Source organism: Brachycentrus maculatus, unplaced genomic scaffold (assembly GCF_059751285.1).
Source record: "Brachycentrus maculatus isolate JH-2025_06_01 unplaced genomic scaffold, ASM5975128v1 h1tg000091l, whole genome shotgun sequence".
In the NCBI taxonomy this organism is placed as follows: Eukaryota; Metazoa; Arthropoda; class Insecta; order Trichoptera; family Brachycentridae; genus Brachycentrus; species Brachycentrus maculatus.
Window position 1 is genome coordinate 2,326,007 of NW_028280845.1, and position 23,214 is coordinate 2,349,220.

The window sequence follows — 23,214 nt, forward strand, 5'->3', positions numbered from 1 at the left end:
TAACCAATGAAGCTATTACAATGATGCCATGGTTCACCGTTTGTGGATAGAATTTCAGGTTATTTTGTAACCTAAAATTCTATTTGTAACTGATGCATTTTTCATTTTTAGACCAAATTTTGAGTCCTGATTCAATCCCCACGAGGCACATCACTTAATATTATTATTGAATAAATATTGGAGTGATTTTTTGCTTTAATATTTATTTAATAATACCTTAGAACCTTGCCTTTGTATAATTAACTATCAAAATTAGTTTGATAAGTAAGAAAAATATGAAAAAAAAATGTTCTTGAGCATGTAGTTTTTGCTTACAATTTTTCAGTTGCTCAAACTATCTCAATATTTTACTAGTATAAAAAATATAGTGAATCAATATCATTCACATGGATAATTGTCGAAATGCACAAATTAAAATGGATGATTTTTAATTTTATAAAATAGTCCTCACACACAAATTGCTGTAAATCAACATGGAAATTACTGTTTTCATTCAATTTACATATTATTAAATGTAGCTTATACCATTTGATTTAAAAAGTTATTTGTATGGTTAAGGGCAGTATATATATAATACTTCTTGAATCTCTACATGAAAGCAACCGGAGCCATATTGTAAATTGTGGTTGGGATATAATGGCTGTTATGAAATATCTTTGATGTATCCTTATACAACATACAATCATTGAATAATACTGAATAAAGTACTGTTGTTTAACTGCAAAATGCATTAATATGGAGTATTTAAGACTCGCCAAATGCTTCATGTCGCAGTGCTTTAATTCATTTCTACAACGCTTTTGTCTATGTATCTCCAAACCTCGAGATTCTGTGTTATTCAATGTGAGTAAGCATCCAATCTTGTTTTGGAGATCGAGGTCTTATTGAACTCCAACTTCTTATCCTCAGTAATCTCCAGGTTGTCTCTCTCTGTTGCAGCAACTTGTACAAACCAAAAAATAATATATTATAAATAAAATAGAAAATAATATATATAATTTTCCAAAATAATGTACAATCCGTCTTTTTTGTCAGAAGTTGTTGAAGAATAGAGACATTTAAGAAATATATTACCATTTTTCTAAACCACAATATTCAATTTCTTATATTGTCTTCCTGTTGTTTTGATGTAGCTTTATCTATGGTGGTAGAAGGTGCTTGCAATATGTTGGTTAAGGCTTTCGCTTAATTGCTTTTGATTTTGTTAAATTATTTTAAATTACTATTTAACCTTATGTAAAGTATGAACTTTTACAATATTTAAAAATATGTATGTGAATCTCAAATGTATTGAGATGATATAAAGAAAATATTTAACTAATAAAAGAATGTCCCTGTATGTATATTTTATTATAATTATTATTCAAGTTAATTTCTTTTTTTAATTACAAAAAAGGAGTATCCTCCTACTGAAAATTTTATCCAGTTTTTCTTCAAAATTAGTATCATTCTATTTTTAAGAATGAACTGCTAAAGGAGGGAAAAAACTCATGTACCATATTAGCTTAAAAACATTTCTGCATTTTGAGCATCATTATTTGCATTGAATTTCTTATTTTTTCACCACAAATATCTGTTTCTCTCACATGAGCTCCATCTTCATTCAAAATTACAAATAATAGATTTATAAAGACGGAAAGATTATTATTATTAACATAAAACGTAAGATCCCATATTTGTTAATGGAGCTCTGGCTAGAGATATGATAAATTAGGATATTGATATTAAAAAGCAATTTCTTTATAATTAAAAAATCAGTCAAATACCTAACCTCAAACAGTATAGAAACTAAAATATCGTAAAATCCATAGATATTGTCGCAACGTAGAAGAGTATTGCAATGTTTTCTATGGATTTTTTATCTGTGGTTTTACAATACAACTGAATTAATGACACTATATCTGTGTTTAAAAGTAAAAACACTTTATAGGCAATAAAACATACAAAGAGTATGCCTAATTAAGAAAATGACAAGCAGTAATCAGAACAATGAGTTATTTGGATATTAATAATTCATTTACTTTGAATGGATTTTTCTTCTATATTGTGATGGTTTTCATGGATTTAACCAGACTATTTTTAATAGTTTTGAGGATATGTTTAGAAATTGATATTGTTGACTTAACGCACAAACATACAATGATGGTCTTTTTTCACATACTTGTAAACTTATGAATTTTTGTTAGAAACTTTTTTTTATTTTTGTCGGCTATCACTCAGTAATCTATTTCATTGGGTCATGTTGTGGTCCTGTGGTTAGTGTCGCGGACTCTTGAGTCAGAGTTTCTCGGTTCGAACCCACTCTACCACAATTTTATACCTATTTTTAATAATGAGCCATTTAGGCTCACAGAAATAGTGTTAAATTAAAGTATTTTTGTAAATAATAAAAACACAAATATTTCACTTTTTTGTAATTTAAAAAAAATAATAATCACATAGTTTTTTCTTTATGGTGGGGACAGACCGGAGCCATTTCGTCGTAACATAACTTGTTACGATGCGAGCATTCGTATAATTAGTACAGCGAGCCAAGTGCTCCATCCATAGTCGGAGCGCTCGCCGCGAGCGATGTTATGACTTTACGTTACGACAAAATGCTCCGGTCAGTCCCTACCTTTATGGTGTTAAATTTGTATTTTTTCTCTTTAAAGAGATGTAATATGTATATTTGTGCGCTAAGGCATCAATTTTTTTTATCAATATCCTGGAGAGTAGTCTTAGAATTTCCGACTCATAGAACGCTTTTACATTGCATCACTTTATAATAGTATCATTTTTTAATGTAATTTTTGTTTTCAGAAAAAAATCTTCATCATAATCTGCCTATCAGTAACTCTGATTATCTTAATAATCGTGTTGGCAAGTACGCTAGGTTGAGAGCCGCCGCTAGCTACTAGAGAAAGCTCTTCGATCCGCCCGGCACTTCGACACCCAGCAATTACATTTTGCACAACCAAATTATTATATTTGCTATGTTGTTTTTCGATTGTGTAAATTTCACCCGTCTCAAATAGACAAATTGCATACCATCTTATAAACCTAGACCCCTTTGTTTACATCGCTTGAGCATTTCATCTTCCGTCGCCGGATTAACTATAGTTTATGCTTTGTAATGCTTTCATTATCTTGAATGCTCTTTTTCATGTAGAACAAAGTGATTGTAAAGACAATAAGTTGTTGCGCACATTTCGTGTCTTTGTCATTTCTGAATAAATTAGGGATTTCTCAAGATTGTACATCGTTCATCCATTTGGTGGATGTTGCGTCGTTTGGCTGGCGACTGCAACTTTCCTCTTTGGAAGCAGCATGTCCATTTCAGGTTTACTTTTATTTAAGGATACCATAATTTCACACAACTATTGTCCATTAGTGCTGCATATTTTAAAACTTTTCAAAATTGTATGAATATATTGGATATATATGGATATATTTTTGATAATATTAAATGCAGAAAGATTAGAAATGGATATTTATATGCCTTTAGTTAATCCATATTTAGTTTATAAATTTTAGTTTTCTTAATAAACTTTTGACCACTGTTGCGTTTTGGAGCAGAGGAGTATAGACGATTCAATAATAAGTTTTTTAATAAATCAATATAGCAACGTAGTTGGGAAAATGTTTAGATTTGTTTTTAATGGAATGTTAGGTGCAATAACGATGGATCTCTGAAAGAAATGCTGACAAAGTGTAATCCAATACCATATATAACTATTATTCAATCTTTACTCTTTTATGTATTAGCTAAATGGCTGACTACACATCACTCGTATTTCAGATATCAGGTATGGACCATAGTTGAGGCTTAGGACAATAGTTGTACGAAATTACGTTGATGCTTTGCATCGGAAGGTGTTCTCAAATTGACGGGTGAATATTTACATATCATTGTTTGTATTAAATATTGAGTGTTACGAAATATATGCATATGTTAATTTTTCCCTCTGTCTTTCAATACTAGACTGATGGATGGTGGACATATATTTTTATTTATTTAAAGCATAAGAACTCAATGTTGTTCATTATTAATGTAAGAATATTTATGCGTGTTGTGACATAAATATTGTTATCAGATGTGTGGAAACCCAAACCCACTCAAAACTATGATAATAATTGCTGTTCAGCTTTGCAATATTTATTGGTAATTAGAACTATGTGTTATATAGTATATCTTATAATATACAATGTAAAGACTTGCCTTAAGTGGAGATGAATTATAAGGAAGCAACATATAAAGTGATCTGATTAAATTTCTTAGATTTTCACTGCCATTCAAATGCTGTTGGCCTATTTTTGTTGTGGAGATTTTTCAAACGGCATCAGCTAAAGTAATGAACGGTGTAAATAGCCTTGAAAAACGATACAAAGATCCGATTATCAGTTAAATAATTAGTGAATTTTGTAAGTTTTCTTGGCGTCTCAGTTTTTTTAAATTATTGTAATAGTATCCCATTTACGAAATCGCTTCATAAAAAGCAGTTTTGTTAAATGAATATTATGTGCCTCCAATTTCAAATCTGTGCTATATTTATATGTATATTTTAACCATTTTGCAGTACAAAAATATTTTCTTGTTTTTTTGTTTATACCATTGTCATACTTACAGAGTTAGTATTACTAAATGGTAAGAACCTATTTATCATTAATTTAATACTTTTGATAGAAATCATCCTACTTATTTTATTATTTAAATGCTAAACAGGCAATATCACCCGTATAATTTATATACATTTCCAATTTCATTTATTTTTTATCATTAAAATTCTGAACATGGTGATGTTCATGTTTATCATATATGTTTTTTGTATCTATCGGGTCTTATTTGTCTCACTAGTTGGTTAAACCATCCTAAATTTAATGTTAAGGTTTTTACCAGTCACAACTATCAGTATTCAATATAGGCATTTTAATTAAATGGTGGAATAAATACTTCATTTCCCGTCATTTTAAACATTAGTTATGTTGTTCATTAGAAGCCATTTGAAAAAAATAATCATTGATTGTTATTTTGACTTATTTCCAATATTTTATTATTTACAAAATAAATTAAAATTAAATATTTGTTTCTTATATGATTTTAAATGTATATGTGACATGCACAATGTTTTTTTTTCTTTCTTTGGAAAACCGTATTAAAACGTAAATAAATTTAAATCATTAAGAATTGCAAGATATAAAATATTTATTATCCTTAGAACACTTACATTTAGAGTGACTGTTTAGTTTCACTTCCTAATTAAATAGACTTAAATTTCTGTTTTCAGAGCCAAATGTCCAAATAACTATAGTTAGTTTTTTTTTTATAAAACATGCTTTTCATAGTAAACATAGTTCAGCATTCAATCATAAAATATAGATGTTCCTCAAAGCTGAAAACCTGGAGGTCACATTATTTATGCATGAAATGAAGTGTCAAAATGCCAATTTTTACTTATATATCCACATATAAGTGATAAAAACTTGACATGGGAGATTGATTCACAAAACCCAAACTAAGTAACATTTCTTTGAAAGATGTCGCTTCTTAATTCAGTTTTTTTTTATTTGATCCTTCAAAGATTATCACTTCAAAAAAATATATATATAAAAGTAAAAATGACAAACCACAAAGTAAATGCTTTAAATATTAATTATATTGAGAATATGTTGATGACGTCAATTATTGTGCAAATTTGGTTGCGTATTTCTAGCTCCTAACATATTTCACAATTGGACATTAAAACTATAGCTGGAAAAATGTATAAACCTAGAAAAATAATGATTACCATCCCAATCGGGCAATCAAAAAAGTAATAGTTACCTTTAATAAAAACATAATGTATTATTTATCAAATTTATACTACAGATGTTAAAGCAAAAATTGCAGTCCTAATAATTATTAAATTAGCGCAAATTTTAACTCCGTTTTCTTTAAATGAACTTTTTTTATATTATTCATAGTCATATGTATACTTAAAAATTATTGCAGAGTACATTAATTTAAATTGTTAGCAAAGCTTCAAACTGCTCTTAACAATTTTGGAAATGTGACTATTGGACTTTCAGCTTTATCGTACAGATGTCATTATTTCTACAATATGGCATTAATTTACTATTATATCAAAGTCAAATGTACATATCCATACTTTATATTTTTACTTTCACTAGTTGAAGTTATTATTTTTTGGATAAATTTGACTAAAATAATTCATTTATTTTATTTAAAAAATAGAACAAAGCAATTTATCTCCCAAGGTTTTATTAACAAGAGATGTGCTTACCAATAATGATGATTGAAAAGTAGTCTGAGGGACTTTATTTGAGCAAATATTAATAGTTAAAATATGTTATAAAAATAAATATAAACCAAGAATATTGCATATTTTTTACGTATTAGAATTTTATATTTTTTGAGCTCCAGTTGATATAAATAAATTTAAACACAATTTTAGGTCAGTCCATAAGTTCCCTTTTAAATTTTGAAACAATCCAAATGAATCACCTTTTTTTCAAATGCTTTTGTAAAAACATTAAATATTATTTTGATGCCTTTCACGAGTGGTACTCAATTTATATCAACAGCTTTTATTATTAAATAAAATAAATACCTTTCGATGATTAAGTTTTCGCAGATTATGCTGTATCTATGGATTGAGTTTGTTTTACATTTTAATTTTTCCCTTTTTCTTACAGTATTATAGATAAATAAAAAATCTTATCCATACTCTTTTGAGATTTATTTTGGAGCACAAGGTTTGCCATTTTTAAAGGATTAAAAGTCCACAATTATAAAATATTAAGTATAATTGTAAACCTTTAACCCTTAAGGAAGTTATTTTTTCCATTAGGTTTATTTCTAAAATAAACTCATCAAAAATTGAGAACTCTATTTTTTTCCAAGTTATTATCACAAATTATTTACCTTCATGATTGAAATTAATATAATTTTACGATTCAATGAAAAAGCCAATGGTTGTTTCAAATTCTAAAAATTATTAAAAATATATTTACATTAACAAAAGAAATATATAAATTAACTGCATATATAATTAAACAAAAAAACACAAATATATAATTAAAAATAATAGTACTTAGAGATCATAATATATAAATTATATTTTCTCAATGCTGAATAATTTAGCTTTTTTTAATTTACACTCAATTTCTTTATTTCAATATTCGGATACTTGAACGCCTAGATTTTAAAAATTATCTAAATATCCTCCTTTTATATTATATTATCTTAAGGAAAAGTTGACCAGTGGTTGTCTTTTTTTATATGCAATTGTTTGTTCTTGATATTCATTTGTATATATTTCACAGTATAATCCAAACCACCTATGTTCTTTCTTGTCTACGGATTGATAGAAAATATTTTGTAGCATTATTTTATGCAGCTCCTGTGATTAAACATTTCAAGGTAATTTTGGATATCCTAATATCACATACAATATGACCACTAGGCTCTTGGAAAATCCATAGAAATTGTGATAATATAGAAAATGATTCTTTACGCATTCTCATATAATCCTCATATTTATTGCAATTATGTATTTCTATGGACTATCATAGTTGAAAGTTTTGACACCCTATTTCATCATTCTCGCTCGACTCTTTTTATCATAATCTCATGAGTAATTAGCCAAGTATATCTTTGAGTTTCCATTTTTTAAATAAACTTTTTTTTTATTTACACTTTTTTCATACTGTTACAATGATTGTTATATTATACGTATTTGTGTCAATATGATTAAAGTTTCAAAAATTGAATTGAGACCCATTTTTTGTTTGATTAAGATTGTTAAAATAATATATTTGATGTAAATTGAAGGCATACTTGTGTTGTCTTGTATTTTTGTTGTTGCTAATGTTAAGAATGTGTTTATAAAAACTAAAATTGATATTTATAAACAAATTTGTATACTGTTGAAAATATAAAAATTAATTTACTTATTAGTTTCTGGTAGTAAAACAAATAAATGAAATTGGTGCAAATTGTTTTACAATGCAATTTATTTTGGATTTATTTCCGTTCTATTTTTGGCGGAAATGTGACTGGAATAATGACGATTTTTCCCAATGCAATGTTCTTTTCCCTATTGTTAATAAACATTATTTTAACTGATTATAATTTACTCATAATGTATATATTATAATATGTTTTATAATTATATTTATTTTATTTAAAATTATTTTGGTTTTTTTATTTTCATTTTGGTTTTTATCACTGTGGTATTGAATATCTCGCAATAGACAAAGGCAAAATAAGTTGGGAATTCTGTTTTTATGTAACACCGCTAATAGTGAATATTTATTATATTAATAGTTATAGCATTTTTTAAATAGAAGATTAAAGATATTGTAAAAATGAGTTAAAATGTTTAAGATGGATTAATAACTATACCTTATACCATTCAGAAAGAAGAGACCAAAAAACCACCGATCACTTCTAATGATACCATTTAATTAAGAGTGGATTATTTAAAATAGTTACATAATAAAATTAAAACAAGCACGGAACGTATTTGAATGATTGCCAAATTAGTGTTATTGGTCACCTTATATTTATAAGGCAAAAATTATTAAATATCACCAAAGAAATGTTTTTGTGCTGGAAAATAATAAATTATCAACAGATCACATACCCTTATTTCCTGGCGCTCTTTTTTCTATGTGTTCGATTCCCAGTGAAGTCAAAACTACCTTATTATTAAATATTTCTGGTGTACTGGAGTGGAGTGTATCCAAATTTTTATTAAAAAATGCTGAATTTCATCTCGCTTATGGGTTGTTATCGAGATTTTTATTGATATCTCCACATAGATTAAGAAGTAATTGAGGTGAGAAAATGGCAGTCTTGGTATACCTGTCAATAACTGGTTTGATATTTCATTTCATACACTGTAACAGTCACCATTCTACAATTTACCAAAATTTTGAAAGTTGTGTCTATTTTAAGTGACAGAAACATGTCCCCTTCTCAATATGTACAAACTTTAAGCTTGTCATATGTGGTTGAAAATTGTTGTTGAATGTTTTTGATAAGTAATCCAAGCAGGTGCAATGTAGGGGAGAATTTCCAGCATAGAATGTGCCAAATAGTTTAATTGAATACTCAATCAAAATTACCAAAAAAATGCTAAATCATTATTATTTGGTGATTAATTAAATATTTAAATATTTGAGTTGTGGCCATTTATTATTTTTAATAGCCAGAATAAATTGATTAAACATCCAATTCCTTTTTATTTGGCGCTTGCTTAAATACGCCTTTTACATACTTTCTCGCTTTTAGATGGCATAAGGTATAAGTAGAGATACAAAATGATAGCCCTGGTATCAATTCATAGAAAGTTTAAAACAATAATTTAAATCCTAATAATCAATTTGAAACACCATTATTGACAATAATATGTATTGTAGAGACTATTTCGCTGTATTCATATTAGTTTTCCTATTAAAATGCTCCTGTTCCAATACTTAAATGGTGAAAGGAAATTTAGGATGACCACTATACAGAACCATTTAATACTTGAACATAATAAATTATCACAGTACTAGTGATAAATATACCCAAAAAGAGCACATTCTGACTTACAATATTGAAATGTTTTCTGTGTTCCATTAATTTGATTTGAATTTAGCTGTAAGTTTGTTCCCCATACAAAATATTACATTGGTATTTATAGCTAATATTTTATATTCCTATATATAGTTTATACAGTAATTGGTTCAACAAGTGAAGTATCGGGGATGACAGAACACTTGTAATGATACACCGAGACAAAGATATGTAGAATGATAGAATATAGGTTTGATATGTTTAATGTTACCCCGAGTTCAAGGTTTGTGACGTATGATTATTGCCCCCGCAGAAGAAGATAATGATCCTTATCTGCCTGACTGTGTTGGGGATATTGGTGGCCAGTTATGTCTCCAGTTACTTCATATAAGATCACCCCGCCTATCACCAGGTAACACCATTAAGCTATATTTTTAATATACTAATACATTTTTTTTTCGCCCACTGATGTGCAGAAGAAGATCATGATTTTGATTTGCCTCTCCATTTTGGCGGTGGTTCTAACCTCTACCCTCGTCGGATACTTTGGGATGTGAAGGTTTGGTTTTTGTATGGGGATGAGTATTTTGTATCCACGAGTCCACAGTAAGCACTCTTCCGCTTCACACCTCTTGTTACGTCTGCGCTCCCGGATACTCCCGATGTTGTGTCCCGCCATTTTATATAGCTAACCTTTTGACTGCTAAAATTATATGTCCATTTCCACTGTTAGCTTCTCCAGTAGATTGAAAACTTTGAATCCTAACAGCAAAATATAATTCAGACAAATTACCATCGAAGATAATCATTTCTTTTGACAGTCTAAAAGATTCTTTTTACACCTATCTTCACAACTTATGAAACTATCTTATTATTATACTTCTACTTTCACCGATAATTAAATCGTTTTCCAACATTTTTACCACCTTTTTCATAAAACCTTAACACTAATTTTATCATATTGCATTAATAACTAAGCACAAATGAGAGTAACAGATTTCCTTCTCTAACCATCTAAAATGGTTTTGTTGTTGATTTTTATCGTATTTATAGTATTTTTTACTTACTTGGTTAATACCATATAAGTTAAAAGGGAAAAAATACAGAATTTACTTGAATGGCGAACCTCACACAAAGACTGTTGCCTGAACACCACCACATGAATGTTAAATTTATTCACAAATTTGAAAAATAAATTGTCATTACTTTTAAGAGAAAAATCAATAGGGTATTTTCACTTTGTCAATTATTAATTTTAAATAATGTGTTTAGGACTAAATCTGTTTCTGGCGATTTGGTTAATATTTTCATTACATCTTATTTTTTCTAATATTTTTTATTTAATTTTTTCAATGTGGACAATAAATTCTATGGCAAAATATCAAAATATGATTCTAATAAAGTTTAATTAAAAGGGGTGTTGACTGACAGTTATTTTTATTGCTGTAAACTAACAACAAAACGGAAAGCTTTGCACACATTGTAAAATTAAGAATATAAGTTTTGAAAATTAATTAAAAATTGGCAATTTCAAAGAGGCATTTAATGATTTCTTTTACAATGGAAATAAAGACCTTTATAATTTATTGTCATTATTCTCTAAGAAAAAAGATTTATTAAATATTTACAGTCAAAGTTCCATTCAAAAAATTGATATTTTGCAAAGTATATCAATAATATATATTTTATTAAGCATAGAACTTTAAAGACATATTTCGCCTTCTATATAACTCTTTCTATAGAATCGTCTCTACTAATGTCAATCTACAGTTTAGACTTTCAATCCTCACCTAACTCCATGAAATAAAGCAATCAATTAGTTTCAACTGTGATTCAAACTAATCTTAAGATCATATATATAGGGTCCGCCATCTAAAGTTTTTTTTTTCAACTAGTGCTTATTTCGTGAATGGTAACACTTAGCTCATGTCTGATTTGACAGATAATTAGTTTTATCCTTCCGCTGAGCGAATATGGTTGTGTATACGCTTGAACAACGCTGGGAAATATTGCGACATTCGACTTACAGAAGATGCCGATTTTGCCAAAAAAATCATCTTTTCGGATGAAGCTCATTTTGATCTTGGCGGGTATGTAAACAAGCAAAATTGTCGTATTTGGGGCACAGAAAACCCGCACGCATACATTGAAAAGCCGGTACACCCAAAACGAGTCACTGTTTGGTGCGGATTTTGGTCCAGAGGCATAATTGGGCCATTTTTCTTTGAAAATGAGCAAGGAGTGGCCGTTAGTCAATGGCGATCGTTATCGGGCCATGTTGAACGGATTTTTGTTCACAAAAATTGAAGAGGAGGATATTGGCAACATTTGGTTTCAACAGGACGGCGCTACGTGCCACACAGCCGAAGCTACACTCGATGTTTTGCGCCCCATTTTCAAAAAAAAATGTTATTTGGCGGACCCTTTATATTCTGCTAAAGAATTAATAATGTAACAACTTTTTAAATGTGATTTACTCACTTTGTATTATGGGAGTTCGATTGTTTATATTTAATTGAAATCAAAATCTGTAGCAGAAAACAATTTTTTGATTAATAATTGTTCGCTGATTACAATTTTACTTTTTAATACACCGACTTTGTCATACAATAAATTCCACATTATTCAATGTCTTATTCAAAATTTCACGCATGACACTTTGGAATAATTCGAACACCTTGGACCACAGAAAGCATGATGTGTTTTTGTGATTGTAAAAAGAAAAGTGTTGTGACGTCCCGGTACAGTCTCATTCCTCGGATATTCCTATTTAGTAATAGGAATAGTAGGAGGGTGATGACTCTGTGCGTGTTGTGTTGTCAGTCTAGGCTCTGGAAGGGAGTAGGCGACTGATTGTTGGTTGTGTTGTAGGCACCACACCACCAGACCACCAGACCACCACACCACCACCCCCCCAGTGCAGCCACACCCGCATACCCCCGCTCCGCCGGTGGCCTCACCGCTGTGTTCCGACCCGATGCACCCCCAGTTCTACATATCTCCGACCTATTTGGATTTAGAGAATTCAGTACCTTGCATTTAGTTACCCTTTTAAGTAGCTGAGTCTCATTTGTGACGCACTCATTATTTACATGTTACCCCGACCGATGCTACATTTGTTCCGTTGTTAGTGGTCATTAAAATGTTCATTCTCATTATGTTAATGTTTAAATTGTAACTTGATTTGGCACAGACAACAGCGTACGAGTGGCGACAGAGTGCGGCGAACCGATGATCGCTTCTATAAGAAGTGCAGTGGCCACTCGACGCTCGTACGCTGGTGTCCCCTCGCTCCTGTTCAGCGGTGCCGCATCTTAACATAGGAATCGAAAAACTTGCTGTAGCAATAATTTTATTAAAAAAAAAATGTGTAAAATATTTATCTTCAAAAGTGTGATATATAGAAGCAGTTGTTGTTTTGTTAATTTAATTATAAACAGTAATATATTATACATTAACGGTTACTGTGTATGTGAATTTTAATATTTACTTAATAATAAAAACTTTTTTTATATAGCGATACACCATATTTGAACAAATTCTGCGTCGAAAAGATGTCTAACATTATCCGTAGAAATTGTGCAAATACGTTGAACATTTTGTAAGCTGTACAGTTATGGAATTGTAGTCGTTATAGGTAGAAGAATTTTTTGAAAACATTCTCAGAAAAGACACTCCCGAGTAATACGTAAATGGCTCTCTATCGGCGGACTCGTTCGGTCCGCATCCGTTTATGTACGTAGCTTGAATCTCTGTGTATTTTGGAGAGAATGTATACATGAAATTTATATAAAAATAAATTATTCTTTTAGTCGTAATTATGGTTATGAACTAACCTGTTCTAAATATAATTACCTGTTACAATTGGAGTGTTCCCCAAATGATATACATACTAGTAATAATATATCTATATTGGAGCGACGCTACGAGAAGCGGCCTAAAGCCTAACTGTACGGTATGACCCATCGCTATCTTCACTTGGCAGACATTTTCACAAAGGCGTGTTGGGCCGCCGAAGATGTACCACTTATTGTCTAATTTCTGTGTTGTCCGCTTCAACTTGTAGAATTACTTCTTCTCGTGTGTTTCACTTATAAGCAAAGGGCTAAAAGCGATCGCATACAAGTGTTAAACATTTTGGATATAAATGTAGACTTGTATCTAGATGCCTTTATAAGTAGGTTTAAGAGACGTGGTTGTCTTCCGGCAGTGCGGTGTTCAGTGGGCGCTAGCCGGCGCAGAAGGCACCTCGCGCCCGGCTACGTCGCCACCCATAAAGCACAACTGTCCCACGAGAGGCACCTTTCAACATTTTGTAACCGAGCGCTGTTTCTTTACTTACATATATATCGTATTATTGTACAAAATATTCAATTGTTACATATTCCATGAAGATTTATTAGGTATCTCGTTTATTAGGTTTGTACATAAATTAATATATAAAATGTTTTAGTCAGCTTTCCATGATTCTACTATTTCAATAAAGTATAGTTAGATTTAAATATATACTTAAATCAATTATTACATTAATAATATAGTTCGTGGATATTATTATTTGTATTCAGCACTTGTTTTTTCATTACTTTTCATTAAAATAAAAACACTATTGCCTTCATTTCGGAGTGTGGTCAGAAACGTTTAGAGGACGGGTAGATAGAGTAGAAAGAAGAACAAGGAAATTGGAAATGGCTAGTTGTCCATTCGGTCCTAAGGACATGAACTAAATTACGGAAGAGAACTTATTTATATCTCAAGTAACATTACTGGTCTAGCCCGAATTCTTATGTGTCAATTTTGTAGCATTTTATTGCATCCATTTAAGGTAAAATAAATTGTTGAAGTAAAGAATGACAGGTTGGCTAGTGCCAAGTGTTCCCAGCACTTGTGTATTCTCAGTACCTACATAGTGTTCCGTCAGTGTGTACGGTGTAGGCTGTATGCGTACGCTGTACACTGTACATGAAGCGCATGGTGGGCGCCGTACACTATAGCAAATGGTACACAACACTGTGCACTGTACAACAAAGCGCACGGTGTGCACCGTACACTATAGTGCACTGTACACGACAGCGTACACTGTGCACTGTATACGAAGCGCACGGTATACACTGTTCACTATAGCGAATGGTGTGCACTGTACACTATAGCTAATGGTGAGCACTGTACACGAAGCTCATGGTGTGCACTGATAACTATAGCAAATGGTGCGCGTTATACACGAAGCACACGGTGTGCACTTTTCACTATAGCGAATGATGTGCACTGTACACGAAGCGCACGGTGTGCACTGTTCACTATAGCAAATGGTGGGCACTGTACACGAAGCACACGGTGTGCACTGTTCACTATAGTGAATGGTGTGCACTGTACACAACAGCCTACACTGTGCACAACAGCGTATGCTGTGCACTGTACACTATAGCGAATGGTGCGCACTGTACACGAAGCGCACGGTGACAGCAACACCCGCCAGCGTGTGCCGCATACTGATTCTGTATCTCACTACATCACACGAGCGGCTTTCTCTGTAAACAGGCAGTCTGATATTCTATACAGGAGATTGGGAAAACACTGCAGTGTAAAATAGTTGATTTTTATAGGGAAATTAAATTGTGTATGTAGTAAGAATACTTCTCTCATTAATAATCATAATAAACGGTGTTTTCTGCCTATATCTCTCTACATCGTGTTTTTACTATTTCCCACTTTGAACCCCCTATTTTTACAGAGTTGGAATTCAAAGTAAGTATTTTATTACACCAGAACAGGTATAATTAATGTATGTAGTGAAGAAGATAGTCTTCACTTAACTTGTATTATGCTAATGGCATTGAAAAATCTAACAAAAATAAGAGAAAAAAGATCCATAAAAAATATTCAAATAATACTTTGTTATGTTGGGATTTTCAACAAAAGCAATTTTGTTGTTAGCAACATTAATGCTGAACCATTCAACATCAAGTCAAAAATGAGTTGTGAATCTCATTGACTTTGAATTTTTTTTGTTTACAAGAATGCTGAAACCAAATCAGCACCATTAAAAACATTGTAAGGTATTTGATGCAGAAACAGTCAGAATTATGCTTTATTCTGGTAAAAGACGAGAAAGCTGTTTTTTAATAGTTCACTTTCATCTCTATATATATAAACAAGAGAACAACTTTTGTTTTCTTAACACATTAAGGACGGGAAAGGTATTTCTACCCGTTTGGTCAATTGATGCTTAAGGACGGGAAGGGTATTTTTACCTCCTGTGCCAGCCTTGTTTCAAAGTCAGAAAAGAAGGAATTATTTAATGTTTTTATATGAATATTATTTTATATGTTAAGGTTTTAACTATACGTAGACAATTATCGAATCCCATCGCCAGTGCTCCGTAGGCGTAAAAGCATTGTTCTTAGTGTGTTAATTTTACATGTCACTATTTTAAGAAAAAACTACTTTCTGGCTAAGGATGTTTATATTATTTTATTAATACAAAGTATTAGGAGTAGTAATCTACTCCACATTATAACCCCTTCATCCATACCCAAAATGAGAAAAATATTTAATTACATTTATCAAATTTATTCTTTCAAAATTTTACAAACAGCATAATTCTATTAACATTGGTATAAAATCTTTATAAGATTTAAAAATATAATACATTTGTCCACATGGCTAAGTAAAATAGGTACCATAATATATTCTAAAGTAATTGAACACCTTTCACACAAGTTCAGTCAACAATCACAATTGAGAAAATTCTCAAAAAATTTGGTCAGCTCGATACATTTTTTTCAAAATGATTAAAAATATTTCATTTAAATTAAAGCAAATTGAAGGTTAATACAAGTTTGGGCACAGAACATCGTCCACTTCTGTGGAGAGTACTTTAGCGTGTTCTATCAACTTATAGGAATATTGGCCGTCTCGTGCAGTTTGCTCTGGACCTCGAAGGGCATTTTCTTTAATGAAGTTGAGAACGACTTTCTTGGAGACTGCAGACATCTGAAGGCGACTCCCCCACGCTACCAGTGCTAGAGGCTGCAGAACAGAAAAATCAAAAATACTTTATTTACAGAACAGAAAAATCAATGATACTTTATTTATCATAAAAAATAAGACGTTGCTCGGAAAACAATTGCGTTAATTAAGTTTTTTGCATGTGGGAAACATGTCGAGCTTTTTGCCGTTATACTTGCATTATACTTAAGGAATCACTTATATAGACGCATCATGATAACTTATTTATTTTTTTAATAACTGTTACTACAGCTACTACTGGGGTATTTTTGATAATATTTTGTAAAGAGAAACAATTTCACACAGTGAAATTGCTCGAGTTTTACACCAGTTACATCCGCCCATTCCACACAATGTCGTTTGGATGGTGGCTATAGCTGTAATTTTCTAAATAAATTGATTTTCTATACCAGTTCCCGTGAATACAATGAATTACTATGTGGGTTAAGACATGTATTTACAAATTGACATTAATTATATGATAAGTCATTATTATTTTTTGCATACTTCACAGTTTATCAAAATTACTTACACGTTCGGGGGACAGCTGGTTAAATGGTGTAATAACATGTCTGTAGAGACAGTTCTTGACAAGCTGACGAAGCTTGCTGACTTCTTTCTTATTAGCGCAAGGATGGTACAGCATCACTATTCCGCCGTGCTCCAAGTTATGTATCCACCGTTGCTTCGGGACAAAGGTGTACTCTCCCCACTCGGGCCACAAGGGACGATGAGTGCCACTGAAATGGTTTTGTAAGATTAACACTTTGTGTGCCTACTACACGGATCAGTGATCGCGCACATCAACATACAAACGCATCAGTCTATTGCGTGCACTGCTGGCGAGAGTTGGATACACGGATCTGTGTGATAGGTATAAATGGGTTAATATACCACTTTTTTTTATTTATTTAATTGGTAATAAAGACACTTCTTACTATTGGAAACAAGAAAAAAACATCTGGCATTTTTTAGAGAAATTGCATTTTTTTAAAGACAGTGAACATGTTAATTAACATTTTGACTGCCATTGTCAGCCACCCGTAGCTGACACAAGGCATTTCAATTGCGTCTTGTCAGCCACCGGAGGCTGACACATTGTACCTTATATTGTCAATAAAGGGTACAAACCGTCAGCCTCCGGTGGCCAACGAGACGCAATTGAAATGCCTTGTGTCGGCTACCGGTGGCTGACACTGGCAGTCAAAGTATTAATATCAAATGATTTATCTGTGGTGGATGCGTTTCATGGATATTTTTGCTCACCACATTTTCCAGGGGTTTGAAATAAATATCAGTCTTTTTTCACTGGAGATCTCACCCTAGACTAGTACCTAAAACACAGGACTGATCACCTCGCCTTCATGCAATTGAAAATTAAGTAACATTGTGTTGAGTCGATTACGCCATTGGGTGCAGATAAGAGTTGAAGAAGAAGAAAACATGTGAGTGAAACAAAGAAGATTGCATAAAATGCTGAATAAAATAAATGTGGATTTTTGTTTGTTTTCACAATATGGTAATAGTGGTCTTCAAACCCTCATCTGCATCCAATGGTGCATAGGGGACTGCATCATATAAACGCAGTGTTATCTTGATTATGACCACATGAAGGAAAGATGATCAGCCCTCCGCTTCAGGTACCAGTCCAGGGTATTATTGAATAAATATAAAATATGGTCATAGTGGTGGCGTAGTACTGGCGGCGTACTGGCAGCCTTCAAAAGGAACTGGGAGAGCGATTAGGACTCGCAGGGTCCGCATTTAACAGTATGAAGGCTGTCTGGAGATCGGATTTATCGATCTTTAGATCTTATCTTCTTTATTTACTCGGTGAAGATCAAATGCCGCCTATACAATGCCTGCATTGCTCCTGTTCTTTTATACGGCTGTGAAACATGGCACCTTACAAGGGCCCAGAGCAGCCGTGTACTAAGCTTTGAGAATAAGTGTCTGCGGAGAATTTTAGGCGTGCGGTGGTTGGACATTGCGAGGAATGAAGAGATGAGGCGTAGGATGCAGCAAATCTTGGTCACAACTGTCGTCAAGAAAAGGCGATTCAGTTGGCTTGGCCATGTACTCTGCATGCCTCCTGAGAGCCTTAATCAAGCTTGCCTCTTTTACAAGGTATCAGGTTCGCGCCGCCCAGGACGACCACTGCTGACAATTCGTCGGCAGTTCTCGTCAGAATTTTGGGACGGGGATCAGACTTGGGAGGATGCAAGGGAGCTGGCAGCCGACAGAAAAGCCTGGAGATAGTTTGTGGCCTCCATATGCTCCACCTAGGGAGCGGATATGGTTTAATATAATAATAGTGGTGGCGTAGTTCAGTTTTTATTTTTTGAAATAAAAGAAATATTTGTTTTTTTTATTATTTCCTATTTAAAAAAAATACTTCAATTTCATACTCTTTTTGTGAGCCTAAGCGGCTCATTATTAGAAATAGGTATCAAATTTTGGTAGAGTGGTTTCGAACCGAGAAACTCTGACTCAAGAGTCCGCGGCACAGTTACTACACTATGAGTGTATGATTTCTGAGTTCCATTCCCCACTTAAACGGTATTCAGAAACATATTCTTCTTTGAACTCTCTATCTGCACTCAAATGGTATATATGTAAATATGAAAATAAGGTGATCTGTTCTGCACTCCAGGTCTTAGGTCTAGGAGTAGAATATATTTCATGGGGAAACACATGTCATAGGAAAGTAAGGAGCTCTGGATAAAGAACATTAGTGATATATGGGAAAGGAAATGAAGAAGGAAAAGTAGGTACTATGAGGGAAAAGAGAATAACCATTGGGAATTTTTTCTCAACAGATGGCAGTTCCAACCGAGATACAAAAGTATTACACTATAATCTACATACACAACACTGTGTTGGCGTATTAAATACCCATTAAAATCATGTTCTTTATCAATAATTATTTACGGGTTTTTGATTACACAGGTAATTAAACAAAAATAAACTTACAATGTAGGAATGATCTGGTCATAGGACAAGGAAGTATTCATGCAAGCGTGTGCTGCCTGAAAAGTAAAAAAAGTTCAAATATCTTGAAATATAAGAAAATAATAATGTTCGATGTCTGTTTTTTCATTAATTTCTCTGCAATAAGTATAAATATCAACAATGTACTCAATTTTATACTATCTAAACGCAGTAAAATCTACAGTATGTGTATTAATAATGAATGAGAATGTATTTTATATCTTGGCAACGTTGGGTACATATTTTTAATTAAAAAATTTAACTTAAATACTTCTATGTCGATGCTGCCTTCTTTCTAGGAACTTACAGGCGAAGGAAAGAATAACAGTTGTTTAATTTTTCAAATTTTAAGTATATTGATGCAGTTTTAGACTTTCCTGTGTAATACAAGTAAATAAAATAACTCTCCTTCTTCTTCTTCTAAAATAATTCTATCTTCATCACCTAATAATATCAACACAAACATGTAATTTTATTATGCATATTGGAACATAATTTAAAATTGTTGACATTATAATATTATAAAGTAAACATAAATTTTTGCAGTTTGCATAATTTTATGAATCGACTTACTTTTCCTATTACAAAACTTGTTGGTAAGTGTATCTAGAGTATTAGTAGTCTATTTAAAGGTCGAGAACTAGTTTTTTGTACAGCGTCCTTGAGGTGATAATTCACAAAAATAACGCTCAACAAATCGACCAATTATTATTACTGTCTTCATACAAAAAACAATTTGCGAATATCTATGCTTTCCTTTTTCAAAAATGTAGATATGAATATTATCTATGCTTTTACCATTATTTCATTTCATTGAGGAAAAGTTATTACTTAAGTGTTGCCATAAACGGGTGGAATGTCGCTTCTGGAATAAAGGATCTCCAATCAGAAAGGTTCTTACTTTTTTTTTTTTTTTCTGAGCGGTGTATTCACAATCTTAGACCATGACACCTCTCCCCCCCCCCCGGCAGCTACGGTTACGGTACACTTTGCTGATTGGGTCCATAAATTATTTTTACTTTCCTCATTTTTTTGGAAGAATATTAATGAATCCAAAGGTTTGTTCTTGTAAATAAAAAAATTCAAATAAATTAGCCAATGCTGTTATAAGGTATGTATAATCAGCGATCACATTTCCAAATATGTTACTTGGCTAGGCCAACTGAATATATGGTAATGTTTGCGAGAAGCAGCCGGAATGCGAGTTCCTTGATTCCTGAACTGACATTGTCCATTTGCAGCCTGGTTAAATAGATAGACAAGGAATTCTACAATGCATAACCAATGGCATAAATTGACAACTTGTAACTGAAATTCATTGTGAAATGACTAATGCATGTTGTCTTCTGTTTTATTAAATTAAATTTTTGAAAAATATTAACACATATAATTTTATGTAATTTTACATTTTTATTTTTTGTCTATACTTCAAAGTTGATGAAATGAGTGGTACAAGATGTTCACTTATGGCCATCGATATATTTTAAAAATAACACAAAATGATCACCCTGTATGCCGGAGGAATGTACTCCATTTCGTATATTGGTCTTCTGTTCCAGTTGGGACGGTAATCCGAAACATGATCAAAACAGGTGTGATTTACCGGGTCATGCAGCCAATCTACTTCGAGGTGTCCCTTGTAGGAAAATATAAATAAATATAAGCATATAAATGAACAGTAAAAATTAAATGTATGTAAGAAACAATACAATAAGGTATTTTAAATTCAGACAAATATTGTATTTCAGTGAGGAAAGAACGGTTAAACAAATTTATGAGGCAAATGTGGTTGGAAAAAGAAGGAGAGGAAGACAAAGGAAAACTTGGCACAATCAAGTATGTCAAATACTTGAAAGCAGCCGGGTCAGGAGTTGAAATAATCAGTAGGTATGTATGAGGAGATGCATGAATGTGGAAGAGGCGAAGAATGTTTGCAAAGACAAGGTGGTATGGCGCTCTATTCTCTCTGCCTACCCCTCCGGAAGTGGCGTGATGGTTAGTTAGTTAGTGAGTTTAAGTTTATGAAAGAATATCTATGTTAAGTTTAAGTACATTAAATATAGAAATAATGATATTTTTTAGATATTATTTGTGTCTATGAAAACACGAATTTCACACAATTTTCATTTTCAACATTATTTCATAAAAATACAGCATTTAAGTATGCTTCCGGCGTATTGAATCATTACGCGTTTGCATGATTTCGCTAAGTTTACACCAATGCTGTTAAAACAAGTGCAGACGATACCTCTTTCCTTTCAGTTCTCGCTCACAGCACTAAATACTTGGAACGAGGTCCGCTAATTCCGCAGTGCAAAACAGTACACAGAACATAGGAACAACTAGATGAGTACCAGTGATGTCACACTACACTTAGTTATAATATTGGTGCAATGGTAGCAATTGAAATGCCTGGAATTTAGTCCTTTATGTCCTTCTTTTGTTATAATAGGATAATAATTTTAATAGGATAGTACTGATTGACTTTTAATTTTTAAATTATCAATTTGATAACAACAACAACAAAAAATTACTGCCGTAATGACACTGTTTTCTATTCAAAAATTATTATATTATGGAAGCATTAGCTCATAGGATTTTTGTATTAATATTTACTTGTGCATCATCACAGTTAGGGTTATAGACTCCCATTGGGACCCTTCCATGCTCGTCTGTTGGAGCAGCCTCCGTAGGCTTAAAAGGAAACCATCTTCCGGTCCATGCTTCAGTTTCATTAAACGTAGAATGGTGTTCTAAAACAAGAAACTTTAAAAATCAAAAGTCAAAATGATAAATAAAAATTTTAATGTAAAAAATGTTAATATTCACTTTTAAACTCAAAATTCAAGGATTCCACGCCAGCAAGTAGAAATGATAGATAAGCAAAAACACATATATTTAACACGATCATTTTAGTAATCACAAATCAGCGTTAACATATGTTAAAGGTTTAAACAAAAGTGAGAACTACAAATTCGTTAGGAACACTTCAAAACTCCTGAAGTGTCCAAGTTCAACTGGATCACTAGCCATGAAATGACGTATTTAAATGTATAAATTTTAATTTAATTTGAAACTGACATCTGACATATCAAAGGCATTATTTTCTTTTGAGATTTTTTTACCATAGATTAATTCCATAAATATCTAGTTTTGCATGTGTTTTGTGCAATGAGTACCCTTTTCAATAGAAGTACTACGCTAATTTTACATAAAGTTCATACATTGTGCCTCTTTACAACTACCCTTTGGCAAACTTACTCATAGAACGACTTTCGTCGGAACCAAAAGAATGTCAAAAAGATTAATAAACTTAGCATGGTCAAAGTCAGTATAAAAAATCCACACTAAGACCACGCACTAAATGAAATTTTATTGTCCGGCAATAAAACAACTACGATAGTTCAGCATAATCGAGTTCACGCGTACCGTGATCACGTACCGATCGAGCATACAAATCTGAAGAAAGACGGACAAAAGCACAAGCCAATCATTCGTTTTTTTCATGCTAACCGGACTGCCGACAGTAAAATAACATGTAGTGCACAAGCGTTCTAAGGGCGTTTGTGCACTACACGGAATTTTACCGTCCGGCACTTCAGCATGATAAAACGGATGATTGGCTAGTGCTCTTGTCTTTCTGTCTTGGGATTGGCACGCTCGATCGGTGCGCG

At 32.2% G+C, this 23,214-nt stretch overlaps 2 protein-coding genes across 4 annotated transcripts in view; one reads left to right on the top strand and one right to left on the bottom strand.

The window, feature by feature from the left end:
* Positions 1 to 15,226, top strand: part of Syx1A (Syntaxin 1A) — a 219,411-nt gene extending 204,185 nt beyond the window's left edge. Inside the window, exons 8-9 of one of the 3 annotated variants that reach the window (XM_088258209.1) lie at positions 9,858 to 9,956; positions 12,416 to 15,226. In XM_088258209.1, coding sequence (XP_088114335.1) covers positions 9,858 to 9,935 — 78 coding nt within the window. In that variant the 3' untranslated portion in view covers positions 9,936 to 9,956; positions 12,416 to 15,226. Of the gene's footprint in view, positions 1 to 2,802; positions 4,794 to 9,857; positions 9,957 to 12,415 lie in introns of those variants that run through there. The other 2 variants (XM_088258210.1, XM_088258211.1) reach the window with 2 other exon arrangements.
* A 759-nt stretch (positions 15,227 to 15,985) lies between these two features.
* Positions 15,986 to 22,668, bottom strand: LOC148310612 (uncharacterized). Its single transcript, XM_088258231.1, has 6 exons — positions 22,370 to 22,668; positions 22,157 to 22,293; positions 21,048 to 21,176; positions 19,523 to 19,578; positions 17,082 to 17,289; positions 15,986 to 16,570 (listed from the first exon to the last, which is right to left on the bottom strand). The coding sequence occupies exons 1-6, from the start codon at positions 22,449 to 22,451 to the stop codon at positions 16,370 to 16,372; spliced, it is 813 nt and encodes a 270-aa protein (XP_088114357.1). The 5' UTR covers positions 22,452 to 22,668; the 3' UTR covers positions 15,986 to 16,369.
* Positions 22,669 to 23,214: the final 546 nt, after the last annotated feature.